The sequence below is a fragment of the Coenobita brevimanus genome, chromosome 97 (assembly GCF_032717465.1).
Source record: "Coenobita brevimanus isolate Jiangsu-jjx chromosome 97, ASM3271746v2, whole genome shotgun sequence".
In the NCBI taxonomy this organism is placed as follows: domain Eukaryota; kingdom Metazoa; phylum Arthropoda; class Malacostraca; order Decapoda; family Coenobitidae; genus Coenobita; species Coenobita brevimanus.
Genome location: NC_137050.1, coordinates 3,014,079 through 3,028,670, shown reverse-complemented (window position 1 = coordinate 3,028,670; position 14,592 = coordinate 3,014,079). Strand labels below are relative to the sequence as shown.

Genomic DNA, 14,592 nt, shown 5'->3' with positions numbered 1-14,592 from the left:
AGATTAATGTAATTTATATATCAACCCACCTACAGATGAACCTAATTTACCCATTTAAAACATTCATGGGAAATTGACGCATGAACCAGGCTATTATTATTATTATTATTATTATTATTATTATTATTTATGATGGTGATGATGATGATGATGATGATTATAGCATTGTTTTTGGATTACGAGTTTCATTCCTTTCTAATTTCTACCGTTCCTATAAAATTTCCTTCAGTCACTTTAATCTAGCAGAGTGTTGCTTCTCCTTGTTTTCCTGTACGACTGATTGCTGGAGGTTGTGGGGGTTGCAGGAAAGTCTTGTTTTGCTGTCTTGGCCGTAAACTTTTATAATTAGAGAAAAAGGCACTTCCTCTCTCTCTCTCTCTCTCTCTCTCTCTCTCTCCAACCATGACATCAAAGAGCCTGTGCTGTATGCTAATGGTGTACTGTATTTATATTAATTTCAGTTCACTTCGTCCTCACGACCCTTTCCTTCACACACACACACACACACACACACACACACACACACACACACACACACACACACACACACACACACACACACACACACACGTAACAGGACATTATCTTACGCGTGAACACATCCGCACTTCACAAGTACGCAATATCTGCACCCTACGCACATGAACTCCATACGTATACTCTCTCTCTCTCTCTCTCTCTCTCTCTCTCTCTCTCTCTCTCTCTCTCTCTCTCACACACACACACACACACACACACACACACACACACACACACACACTGTAATCTCCCTGTCTACTTGAGCTCCAACTAAAAGCCTGTCGCACCTCTGTCATTAATCACTTAGAGCAATTTTAGAGAGAGAGAGAGAGAGAGAGAGAGAGAGAGAGAGAGAGGGAGGGAGGGAGAGAAACTCATTACGTCAACCCCCATGAAAGCTTAATCTCATTTCACTTAATTTCCCATTCATTCTAATATTTCCTTATTTTTTTCGTCTTCCTTTTTCGTACCTTTTTCCTCACCTGTTCTCCTGATAATTAATGTTCTTTCTCCCTTATTACGTAGTTTTTCATTATCCTCTTCCTTTTATCGGTCTCATTATCGTCCTCTCATTATCGTATATATTTCATTCCCATTTTATATATATTGCTCAGTTTTCTTGGGTTTCATTTTTTTGTCAATTTGCCTAGATTTTTATGTCTTAATTCTCTCTCTCTCTCTCTCTCTCTCTCTCTCTCTCTCTCTCTCTCTCTCTCTCTCTCTCTCCACCCCCCCATATCCTGTTTCATAGAGGCGGGTAGCACGCCATATTAACATAATCGTTCCCAAGCCTCGCACCCACACCCATTTTCACCCATTTTCTTTCTCTTTCTCCTGCTTCCACTCCTCTCTCCTACTTGTCGCCTTGTTTTTCGCTTCCAGTTCTTCCTTTGGCGAACCCTATTATTTTTCCGAGTTGGAGGAGGAGGAGAAGGAGGAAGGGGGTCTTATAGAACGCGCTTTCTGGCAACCGATGGCGTCTGGGAGCGCTTGGGAGTATGAAATAATGCTTTATGGTAGACTTTCACGAGGACCAGGTTTTAGGCAGGGAAGACCCCATGAGAGGGTTCCGAACAGTGGCAGAATTCCCGACCACAACTTTTTTCTTTTTATTTCTTTTTATTTTTTTTTACCAACGAACACGAAATTTTGGACAGTGGTAGACCTATCCCAGACCAGGTTTTAGGGGGGTGAGGCCCCAAAGGTACCTCCACTTACTGGCGGAGCGGCCCTCAGGGTGTCCTGTTCCAGATTAGTGCTGCATAGTTTCGCTGAGCTTCTTATTCCGTGTCTCCCCTTCCTTTTGTTCTCTCTCTCTCTCTCTCTCTCTCTCTCTCTCTCTCTCTCTCTCTCTCTACATCTCCCACTACAGCATTCCTTCCTCCTTTTCTCTCCCTTCCTCCCTCCTTTTCTCCCCCTTCCTCCCTCCTTTTCTCCCCCTTCCTCCCTCCTTTTCTCTCTCTTCCTCTCCCTTCCGTTCTCCTCCCTCCCTCCCTCCCGATGCATCACAGGCTTCCAATAAATCTATACGTGCGAGGCCAAATCCAAAATGCCCTTAAAAACCATCCTAATAGAACTCTTGAACTCGGAATCCAAAAAACATATTATTGGGTTTGTGTGTGTGTGTGTGTGTGTGTGTGTGTGTGTGTGTGTGTGTGTGTGTGTGTGTGTTATTTTATCGCATATGTAGGAGTTCGAGTAATGGGAAGACTTTAATATTGGTGATGATGATGATGATGATGATGATGATTTCTTTATACCTTTTAGAAAATTTGAACTAGCATTTATCATGATAATTTATTACTGTTTATTGGAAAAAAAAAAAAAAAAAAGTAATTTTATCGATATTTATTTTCTATACCCTTTTTGGATTTTGAGGTATTTCTTTGAGAGATTTTTTTTTTTCACAGTAAATTTAATTCGAGAAAGATTTTTGAGAGAAAATTATGAACGAAGATTTTTTTTTTTCATTGAGTATATTTCATTTTTTTTTTTTTTTCAATTTTCTTCGACACAGGTTCGTTCAAAATTTCTCACATTTTTTGCTTTTTCTTTAACTTTTTTTTTTTTTTACATTGAGTAGATATTTTTTTGACTTTTTTTTTTTAGTATTGTTGTTGGAGGGAGATTATATTTTTAGCTCTTTTGTTTTCGCTCTCCCGCCCTCCCTTTTATTCTCTCTCTCTCTCTCTCTCTTAGTCCCTTTAGCTCTTTCTGGCTCCCTTTGGCTCTTTTCTAGCTTCCTCTGGCTCCGTTTAGTTCTTTTTAGCTCTCTTTAGCACCCTCTAGCTCTCTTTTCCTCTTTTTTTTTAGCTCTTTAACTCTCTTTTCGCTCTCTTTAGGTCCATTCCGGGATGGCCTCTGACAGTTATCTGGGTTTAATTTCGCTCCCACTTGCTTATTTCTCTCTCTCTCTCTCTCTCTCTCTCTCTCTCTCTCTCTCTCTCTCTCTCTCTCTCTCTCTCTCTCTCTCAAATTTTAGTAAATAGAGTGTAGGGTCTCTTCATCAATTTAAAGTCTATACTCCTCAGAAATTACAGTCATGTCTGCATGGTCTGTGTATCTGTGTAACTCTCTCTCTCTCTCTCTCTCTCTCTCTCTCTGGGGGGGAGAGGTTGCAGGCAGACAGCACTAGAGAGGGTGGAAGTTCGGCGAGGCTTCGTTTATATCGTCTTACTTACTCTTCCTTGCCTTCCCTTCACTTCCTTCCCTTCCCTTCACTTTCTTCCCTTCCCTTCTCTTCACTTCCTTCCATTTTCCTCCCTTCCCCTCACTTCCCTCCCCTCCTTTTCCTCCCATCCTTCCCTCTTCCCCCCTACCTTTCCTGCACGCTTTTATCCTTCCTCCATACCTCTCATCATCTCCATTCTCTTGTTACGTTCCCCCCCCCCCTTCTTTTTTTCTCTCTCTTTCCTCCCTTGTGTTTCCTTGTTATTTCCCTGCTTCCCTCCCTATCCCTCCTTTTGTCTTCCACTCCCTCCGTTTTTCTTCTCCTTCCTCTCTTCTTTTCTCCACATTTCTTCCCTTCCCTCCCCTACCATCCCTCCCCTTCTCTTCCCTCCCCTCCCTTCTCTTCCCCCCCCCCACACACACACGCTCCAGCGAACTTTGCTGTTACGCCTCAGGATACCAATCACTCAATTCCCTTCCACGCAGCTCCCTTCCCATCCCATCCCATCCCATCCCTTCCCTTCCCTTCCCTTCCCTTCCCTTCCCATTCCATCCCATCCCATCCCATCCCATCCCACCCTATCTCTTCCTTTCCCATCTCTTCCCTTCCCATCTCTTCCTTTTCCCTTCCCTTCCCTTCCTTTTTCCTTTCCCTTCCCTTCCCTTCCCTTCTCTTCCCTTTCCCTTCCCTTCCCATTCCTTTCCTTTTCTTTCCTTTCCTTCCCTTCCCTTCCCTTTCCCTTCTCTTCCCTTTCCCTTCCCTTCCCATGCTTGTTCTTCATTCCCTTCCCTTCTTTCCCTTCCCTTCCCATCCCTCCCCTTCCCTTTCCTCTCCTTCCCTTCCTTCCCCTTTTGCGTCCTTCCCATTCCTTCCCTTCAAATCCCTTCCTCTCCGTAATGATTGTGATTGTAATAATAGTAGTAGTAGTAATCGTAATAATAATAATAATAATAATAATAATAATAATAATAATGATGATGATGATAACTATGACGAGTGATAAAAGTAATGGCATTGATGATTAAAAATTACTACGGAGATGAAGATCAACGAAAATGACGATGAAAAAAAAGACAGTGAAGACCAACAGGTTTAAAAATGAAGACGAAAATGACCGAAGAAGGTGAAGATGGGGAAAAATAATGAGGATAATGACGACGAAAATGACCTGGAAAATGAGCTTGGAAATGCATGTCGCTGCGTACATCAGTGTCCTCCCCTCCCATCTGCTCCCTAATCTCCTGCCACTTTCATTCTCCCTCATTTTCGCTCCCTTCTCTTTCATCATCGCCCTTTTCAGCCTTTCTCGGAATATGCCCTCAGTATTCACTCCTAATTTCTCCTGTCCTCATTTCCATTCCTCCTCCTCCTCCTCGTTTCTCAATCTGGTACTCCTTTCATATTCTCTCTCTCTCTCTCTCTCTCTCTCTCATGCACATATATATAATAATTTTTGGCCAATTGATAGTTCCTTCTTTTTTTTTTTTTTAAGGCATTTTCAGTATTAATAAAATCTTTTAAAATCTTTTTCTTAATCAGAAAAATTCAAGTTTAATTTCTTTAGCGCGACGACGTCTTACAGGTGCACAGGTGTATAAAGTTGGCTAGGTTAGAATGCCCTTGACCTGGTTAAGCTAGATAAGGTTTGACTGTGTTTGGCAGGATCAGGTTAAGTTAGGTTACGTTATATTAGGTGTAGATTGATTAGGTGAGGTATGCGAAAGAGAAGGGAGTGAGGTGACATTTTCTCAGTGAGCAGTGATAAATACTTTTCTAACGTGAGCAGGTGACATTCTCTTCTCCAGTGTGAGCGATTGATATTCTCTCCCTTTTTTTTTATGTGAGCGAGTGATATTCTTTCGCTTTTCTAATATGAACTAATGGCATTTCCTCAGTTTTTGGAAAAGTTACAGAAAATTGTTGGCTACGTGGCTGATTCCAGAGTTGACATTTAATGCTTCTGTACGTGTTCAGCAAATCAGTTTAATAGGTTAGATGAGGAGAAGACAAAGCCTTTAACTTTTCGGGTTTTTTCTTTGGGTATATACTTTATCATTCCCCCCCCCCCCTCTCTCTCTCTCTCTCTCTCCCTCCCTCCCACAGTCCATCTACCCATCTCTCCACACATCCACTCCCTCATCTCAACCAGGCAATTTCCCAATCTAAATCTCTCCCTCTCTTCCTCTCCTTCCCTCAGCCCCTCCACATGCGCCTCTCTGACCTCATCCACTCTCTCCTCCACCAGGTATCGTGGATGAGACGTCGGGACTTCCACATCCTGACATCGGGCACCCTGACATACACGAAGGAGGGGCGCTTCCAAGTCCACCACCAGGAGGGCAGTACGCAGTGGACCCTTGCCATTAAATACCTGGAGCTGGAAGACGCTGGCATCTATGAGTGCCATGTGAGTGGTAGATAGATAGGTAGATAGATAGATAGACAGGGTGATGTATACGTGTGCTATTCAACTTCTGCGATAATCGATGGTGGTAATAATTCTTACGCTGACGTTGATAATAATAATAATAATAATAATAATAGTGACAATATCCCAGCCATCAACTCTTCCTTGACCCATGACCCACATATCCACAAAATTTCATTGCAATCCTTAAGCACCATTTTGAGATATTTTGGCCAGACAGACAGACAAATACATAACCATCTCCAATTTTGGCTGTCGCTCCCTTACTCCCTAACAATCCCCCACCCTAACAATCCCCCTCCCTAACAGCCCCCCTCCTTTTCCTTTCAGATCTCAACAGGGGGAGGTGTGGTTGCCCAGTTGGTGAGGCTAGAGGTAGTGGAGCCCAAAGCAGTCATACCTGGCAGTGGAGAGCATCACGTCCAGGCAGGCTCCACCATATCCCTCACCTGCTACATACAACAGGTGGGTCCAGGTAGATAGATAGATAGGTGGGTAGATACATAGATAGATAGATAGATAGATTGGTAGGTAGGTAGATAGACAAATAGCTAAACGGGAGAGGTGAATATATACATAGATTTGCAGGTAAGTAGAGAAGGGTGACAGGTAATGTATGTGTGTCAGGGGAGGGGTAATTAATTTCGGCTACCTGGTGTTACGTAAGAGAGAGAGAGAGAGAGAGAGAGAGAGGAGAGAGAGATTCCAGGTTTATTCAAAGGCAAGGAAACCTGAGACGTGTTTTCGCGAGAGTATAAAGTCTGGGTTTCTTGAGTTATCTTGGCTTCATCTTGACTCTTGACGGAAAAATCGTGTAAGATGGCGAGGAAATTCACGTGAAATTGAAGATAAACTCAAGAAATCTCCATAGGTTTCTTGATTTCGACTTGACTTTCATCTTTATTTTTAATGTAGCGAAGGCCCGCATTCTCGGTTAAAAAAGCTCCCTAACACCTTTTCCCAAGTGATTTATTTTGATTATTATACCATACTGTTATATTGGGTGTTATATAAATCCTTCCATTATCGCCATACTCTGCATAATAACGTACAGAAGGATATAACCGGCCATATCCAAAAATAAATCGCTAAGGAAGAGGTGCTAGGGAGTTTGCTTACCCGACAGGAATACGGGCACTCGTCCTTCCTGCAAATCAGAACCTGAGCTACGACAGGGAATAGATCGTAAGTGTGTTTGTGTGTCCGAAGCCTTAATATAGGACATCAAGAACAAAAGACACGGCGAAAACGCAAAATAAATCACTAAGCGAGATGTGTTTGGGAGCGCCGTAGGGCATCGGAACTGAGCAAAACGCACCAAAGAGAAGAATACTGCGAGAAGGCAAAATAAATCGCCAAGCAAGTTGTCTTTGGGAACGCCTTAAGCTACACCCTAAGTTACGCCTTGTGTCACTGTCACGCCAGCTAAACGGCACAAGTTTAACAAAGACGTACGTAACTACACCTAAGACGTTCGTAACCGCTCCTTGTGCATCGACATTGTACAAGTTGGCAATGGGCGTCTGGGGGGCCATTGAGCCACGTGTGATACCAGTCTGTGTTGTGTCATGGAGGGAGTGCCTGAGGGATGGGGTAGGTTTGTGTGTGATCCCATTAACAACAACAAAACATTAACAATACAACAGCAGCGATTTAATTATCAATACTGTGCCTCATATTAATAACAAAAACAAACAATGCAACAACTGCGACTTCAACAACAACAACAACAACACCTTAGCCTTATTAACAACATCAGTTCACTAACAATACAGCAACAGCGATTTCAATGACAACAACAACATTAACCTCATAACAACAACAACACCACTACAGTAACAACACAGCAACAACTATTCAGGCAACAACAACACTCTACCTAATATTAACGCCGCGTCCAGTGAGGGGTGGCCTCGTCTCAATAACGACCCCTCTTCCCATGACACACACACACACACACACACACACACACACACACACACACACACACACACACACACACACACACACACACACACACACACACACACACACACACACACACACACACACACACACACACACAATTACCTTTCCACATCATTCTCAGTCTCTCTCTCCTTCACCTCCAAGCGACCTTACTCAGCTAAAGAAACCTTTTTATATTATTAAATATTGTGTCCAATCCCTGCATCCTGAAAACTCTCTCAAGAACTTAATAAAAACATCTGAAGGTTCCTGAAATAAAATGAAAAAACGTCAACGTAGTGAAGGTGTCAAGGAAAAGTTTAAGAGAGGACGAAAAGATATAAAAATCATTAAAAAAAAAAAAATAGGAAAGAGAGAAGAGAAAAATGTAAGAAAATGAGATTGAAAAAAAAAAAAGTGAAAGTGGAAAAAGGTGATGGGATAAGAAAATGGAAAGAATATATGAAAATGGAAGAAATGATGGAAAAAGAGATAATGGAAAAACTGATGAAAAAAGATTATGAAAAAAAAGACAAAGGAAATAACAGGATGAACAGAGAGAGAAGGAAAAAAGGCTGAAAAAAGAATGAAAAAATTGATGAAAAGAAATATAACAATAAACGGATAAAAAGAGATAATGGGAAAAGATGAAAAACAGAGACACAAGATAAAAGAATGAAAAAATGGAAAAAAAAAAAAGGAGAATATATAAAAAGAAATTGGTCATGAAAATTGAAGAAAATGGGAGGCCATCAGGAGACCAAAGGAAAGCGTTTTATTTATGGGGGACTTAACGCTTTGACTGCGGCTGGATTTTTTTTTTTTTTTTTTTTTTTTTTTTTTTTTGAGTCCAGTAAAGTTGCCTGGTGTGAGATGGTGTAAAATATAATAAAATAGTGATCTTAATTCTCCGGCAAAACAGTAACCGCCCCTTCAGACCCATGACTCTCTCTCTCTCTCTCTCTCTCTCTCTCTCTCTCTCAAAGTGGCCGACGCAGCATTTTGGCTCAACAATATATAACTACATACTCAGATCCAACTTAAGTGCAGCGATTATTAGATTTACACAGCTAATACAGACCTAGAGCCACAAAGAAGGTTAACGATACACACACAGCTTCAGTAGGTGGAAGTCCTGAAGCCATCTGAATGTCAGGTGAATGTCAGGTGTAATTATATTCTGATTACTCGGTACTTCATCCTTTTTTTTTTTGTCTTTATTTTTTTCTGTATTTTTTCATTCTTTCATTCATTCATTCTTTCATTCTTTCTTTCTTTTTCTCAGTTTTGTTTGTTCTTTTTTATATATATTTTTTTTTTACTTTCGGGCTCAGCAGTCCTAAGGCGTAAACAGATGGAGACGCTCACCCTCACAGATCACCACTTGAGCACTAATTCCCACAGGTCTGCTACTTGGTCTGGCCGTTATATGTATAGAAAGACTTACTCTCTAATTTTCGAATTAAAAAATAGGCTTGAAGCAAAAAAAAAAAAAAAGGAAAAAAGAAAAAAAGATTGCAGAGTAGAAATTTAACCCCTTCAGTACGATAACGTCTTTTTTTAATTTATTCTTGTTAATTTCAGACCATTTTACTCAGCATTTATAAGATCGATTTAATTCAGCATTTATTAGACCGATTTTATGCAACATTTACAAGACCGATTTTATCTGACATTAGAAAGACCGATTTTATTCAACATTTATCAGGCCTCTCGTAGTGAAGGGGTTAATGAAAGCTTTATCTGCGCCCTTGAGAGATAAAAACCGTCCTATCTAAGCTGAATAAAATCGTCTGGCGGCGGTAAAGATAAAATAATAAAAATCAGTAAAGAGAAAATAGATAACATACCATAATATTGAATAGGATTACAGACAGACTTTTAAAGAGTTATTGCAGGATAGCCAAAGGGGTAATGTGTGTGTGTGTGTGTGTGTGTGTGTGTGTGTGTGTGTGTGTGTGTGTTTTCATGTTTATTTTCATCTTGCTATTCCCTTTCATTCCTCCTTCCATTATTCATTCTCTTTGTCAAGCGCTTTCAAGTCAAGTTTGGATATTTTGTTGTTGTTGTTGTTTGTTGTTGATTCTGTTTCCCCGTTTTGTTTTCCTTGGCTTCCTTCTCTCTCTCTCTCTCTCTCTCTCTCTCTCTCTCTCTCTCTCTCTCTCTCTCTCTCTCTCTCTCTCTCTCTCATGGATTCTCTTTCAGCCAGGCTTTTAATCTGCATTGCTTTTGTTGTTGTTTTGATTCCCTCTCTCTTTCCTTTGCCTCCTGCTTGATTTGCATTCTGTCTTTCTCCTCAGTTTTCTTAAAGTTTCATTGTTTTTCCTTTTTCCTTCGTAAAACTGATCATTTTTCTTTGTCAGGCTTGGGATGTATTGTTGTTGTTAGTTGCTGTTTGTTTGCTTCTTTGTTTGTCTTGTTTTTGTTATTATTGTTTTGTTTTTCATTTGTTCTTAGTGTTGCTGATGTTGTTGATTTTTTTTATTAATATCGTTGTTGTTGTCTTTGGTTTGTTTGTTGCGTGTCTTTGTTGTTTTCTTTCTCTGTGCTTTGTGTTTGTGTCGCTCTTACGGCTTCTCTCTTTTTTCCTTCTTTTCTTATTCCCTTCGTTTTTCGTACTGAAGGGTGTAGTGAAGGTGTTGGATACAGGCACGTATTCTCGTCGCAAAAGAAGCACCCTAACACCTCTTCCTAAGCGATTTATTTTGCCTGTCACACCTTGCTGTCCTCTTCTGTGGTACATGAATCATTCTAATATCACCATACTTTGCATTATGAGCCACCCGTATACAAAAATAAATCGATGAGGAGGTGGGGTTAGGGAGCTACTACAACCACCGAATATATGAGTGTACCAAGCGATATTACCCAGTCGTATGCACAAAATAAATCGCTAAGGAGGAGGTGTAAGGGAGCTATAACCACCGAGAAGGAACCATTGTCTTCATTAACTACCTCACCTCACACCATCCGAAATTAGAAAGAAAAATCGTCTGGAGGCAGCAAGAGTAAAAAACCGTAGGATGGGGGATATCTGCCCTCTTAATGCCGACTGGTTTGAAATAAATAAAAAATATATATAAATAGATATGAGACAAATATAGAAAATCAGTAAAAAAAACCGATGATTATGATGAGTGTGGTGATGATGATGATGATGATATAAATTACTTCGTTCCCTTTTTCTAAAAATGGTGGTCATGATGATGGTGATGATGATGATATAAATTACTTCGTTCTCTCTTTTCATAATGATGATGATGATGATGATGATAAAAATTCTTCCTTTCTCCCTTTTTATGTCTTGTCTCATCTCTTTCCGTCTCTCTTATCTCTCTTATCATATGTCTTCCATTCTCCTGCCATTCTCCTTCTTTTTTCCACTTGCCTTATCTCTTCCTCTCATAAATTTTCATTTTTTCATCCTCCATTTCTTTTTTATCTCTCACTCCTTCCCGTTCAGTTGTTCTTCTTTTCTTAGTTTTAAATTCTCTCTCTCTCTCTCTCTCTCTCTCTCTCTCTCTCTCTCTCTCTCTCCCTCTCTCTCTCTCTCTCTCTCTCTCTCTCTCTCTCTCTCTCTCTCTCTCTCTCTCTCTCTCTCTCCCTCTCTCTCTCTCTTTCATTTCATTAAGACTCCTTCCATCTTCTCATCCCTTGTTTCATCCGCTTATCTTTTATCTCCTTTCCTCCAACTCTCTCTCTTTCATCCATTCATTCATTCATTCTTTCATTCATTCATCCTTTTCATTATCCAGCTCAGCTTAGTCTTTCCCTGTCCTCTTGTGGATGATCTCTTTTAAGTCTTCTGTTATTGTCCTCTCTCTCTCTCTCTCTCTCTCTCTCTCTCTCTCTCTCTCTCTCTCTCTCTCTCTCTCTCTCTCTCTCTCTCTCTCTCTCTCACCTTAATTAGTCACAACGACGCAATGCACTCCTTTTGGTAATGAAGTTCTGCCTGTCATCTATTTTGCGAGAGAGAGAGAGAGCATCATTGCGCCAGTGAGAAAAATGAGACAGCAAGTGTTAAAAAGTAATTAATTAAAAGTATGATGAAATAAAAAGGAGGAAGAAGGAAAGGGAAAGGATGAAGGAAGTAAAAGAAGATTGAGAAGGAAGAAACAAGGGAATGGCAGAAAAACAGGAGTGAAGGAAAGGAGGTAGGAAGGAAAGAGAGAGGATAGGATAGAAAGAAGAGGAAGGGAATAGAATGATAGAGAATTAAAGGAAGAAGAGGAAGAAGAAGCTAAAAGAAGGAGGAGGAAAGAGGAAAGAAGAAAAGGAAGGGAAGGAAAAAGGATATAAAGAAAGAAGGAGGAGGAAGGACGTGAAAGAGAAAAAGGTGTGAAGGAAGAAAAGCTAAAGAAAGGCTGGAAGATGAGGGAAGAAAAATTAGTGAAAGAAAAACCATAAGACGGAGAAAGAAGAAAAAAAGAAGAGAGAAAGGAAGAAAAATGAAAAGAAAAAAGATGGTGAAAATGCAGGAGCTGATGAAATAAGAGAGAGAGAGAGGGAGAGGCGAGAGGAAATATAAAGTGCATCATAAAACACTCAGCTCCTCTGGCCATCAATAAATAAGTAATAAATAAATAAATAAAATAAATTCGATATCAATTTTAGATCAGCCCTCCTCCTAAGCTCTTTAGTACGAGTCCCTTTTTAATTTTTTATATTATATTTTTGAGACTGAAAATTTTGCTCTGGTTGAAAATAGTTAAGGCGTTAATGAAAAATATACATATCCCTCAGTAGCAACCCCTCCTCATATTTATGCCTACTCATCAACGACCCCCTCCCACCACAACATACCATCCAACCATCTAGTTAATAATCCATGTCCCTTTTTTTTTCTTTTTTCTTTTTTTTTTTTTGGCTGCAAATATACTGGGGAAAGAGATCCTATTTAAAGATTTCGAAGTCGGCCCTAAAATCGAACCCGGGACCTGTCGTTTGCGGGCCGTGTGTGCTTCCAATTACACCACCACTACCAGGATTTCACGGCATCCCTCTCTCTCTCTTATTTTTAGTGATTTTCTCATTTCTGTCCCTACTCAGAAACGACCTCTTCCTCCACGACCCTCTCTCTCATATATACACGTCCACACCTGGTCTAACTCTCTTAGTCTGTGTCTTTCTATGCCAGCCAGCCAACATTCATCTTTACTGTCATCATCATCATCATCATTATTTTTGTTATTATCATCATCGTTTCTGACAAGGTCCTCCTCACTCCTTCCACCTTTTTGGTATATTCCTCTCCCTCTTCTTCCTTCTCCTGCTCTTTCTCTTCCTGTTTCTCCTCCTCCTCCTCCTCCTTCTTGCCATCATTATCATCATCACTAACCGATCATTCTCTCCCCCTCCTCCTCCCTCTCGTCACTCCTTCCATCTCTTCTGCACTTCCTCCTCCTCTTCCTTGTCATTACTAACACCATCATCACCGATCATTCTCTCCTCCTCCTCCTCCTCCTCACTCTTCCGTTTCTTCCTCATTTTATCCTCCTCCTCCTCCTCCTCCTCCTCATCATCATCATCATCATCATCATCATCATCATCATCATCATCATCATCCACCCTCACTGTAACCACCACCACCCCTCCCCCTCCCCTGCCCTCTCCCTCTCCCCTCCCTCCATCTCACACCAGTCTTCCTCAGCCACCTTAATATTTTTCACCCTCCTTTTCCCTTCCACCATTTATCTAAGTCGTAATTTGCCTCGCCACCTCCTTATCTCACCACGGGCGCCATTTTTGTTTCCCCCGTGTTATCGCGTGCTAGATAAGTGTTAAGTGATAGACGGGCCAGGGTATGGGTAAGTGTGGTGATGATGATGATGGTGGTGGTGATGTATGAGCGGTGATGGTGATGATGATAGGAGACTGGATGATGGTGATGATAAGAGAGTGGAAGATGATGATGGTGATGATGATGATGATGAGACAGTGGATGGATGATGGTGATGATGATAGGAGAGTGGAAGATGATGATGGTGATGATGATGATGAGAGTAGATGGATGATGGTGATGACGATAGGAAAGTGGATGATGGTGATGACGATAGGAAAGTGGATGATGGTGATTATGATGATGATGATGATGATGATAAAGGAGGAGAGAGAAAGAGGAGGAAGAGGTGGGAGAAGAATAGAGAAAAGAATAAGAAAAAGAAAGGAGAAGGGTGAGAAAGAGAAGGAGGTGAAAGAAGGGAAAATGAAGAATACTTAATAACAAAGAAGGTGGGATTTTGAGGTGTAGAGGAGATGGAAGGAAGGAAGAGAAAATGAGAGAATAAAATAGAAGTGGGAGAGAAAGAGAGAGAGAGAGAGAGAGAGAGAGAGAGAGAGAGAGAGAGAGAGAGAGAGAGAGAGAGAGAGAGAGAGAGTATTTAAAGTGTAGTGTAGAAGGTTTGTGTGGTGTGGCGTGATGTGTTGTGTGGTGTTGAATGGTTTGGTGTGGCGTAACTAAAATCGCTGAAGTCTGCGGGAGCGAAATGCCTCGTTTCCGAAAATCCCAAGTGAGAGACAGACGGACAGGGCCCCTCCTAGAAATGCCTCCATTAAAAACAAGACGCCTTCATTTTCAGGGGACTAAAAAGGCAAGGAATTTAATGACGAGTGTTGAGGGAGGGAGGAGAGACGGATGGGAGAGAGAAAAAAAGGTGATGACAAGAGAAACAAATAATGACAGATGATGATGATGAGGGAAGGAGAGAAAGAGAGCGAAAGCGGAGGAGGGAGAAGATGTGTGTGTGTGTGTGTGTGTGTGTGCAGTATATAAGTGTGTGTGTGCTTGCGTGTTTGTCTAGTTTTATGAGTGTTTTATCTGTACGTGTGTTTTTGCTTCTTGTATAATTAGGTGTGTGTGTGTGTGTGTGTGTGTGTGTGTGTGTGTGTGTGTGTGTGTGTGTGTGTGTGTGATTATTTTTGTACTGTAGGTCTGTGCTTGGTTGCGTTGGTTGTGGTGTGTACGTGTATATTGGTGTGCAAGTATGTGTGTGTGCGTGTGTGTGAGTGCGTGTGCGTGTTTTATGGT

General features: G+C 41.1%; 1 protein-coding gene across 1 annotated transcript in view; it reads left to right on the top strand.

Annotated features, from left to right (window-relative positions):
• The window catches only part of LOC145413775 (zwei Ig domain protein zig-8-like), a 93,200-nt gene that overhangs the window by 64,536 nt on the left and 14,072 nt on the right, over nt 1–14,592 (top strand). Inside the window, exons 3-4 of the mRNA XM_080283430.1 lie at nt 5,436–5,597; nt 5,949–6,083. Coding sequence (XP_080139556.1) covers nt 5,436–5,597; nt 5,949–6,083 — 297 coding nt within the window. The remainder of the gene's footprint in view (nt 1–5,435; nt 5,598–5,948; nt 6,084–14,592) is intronic.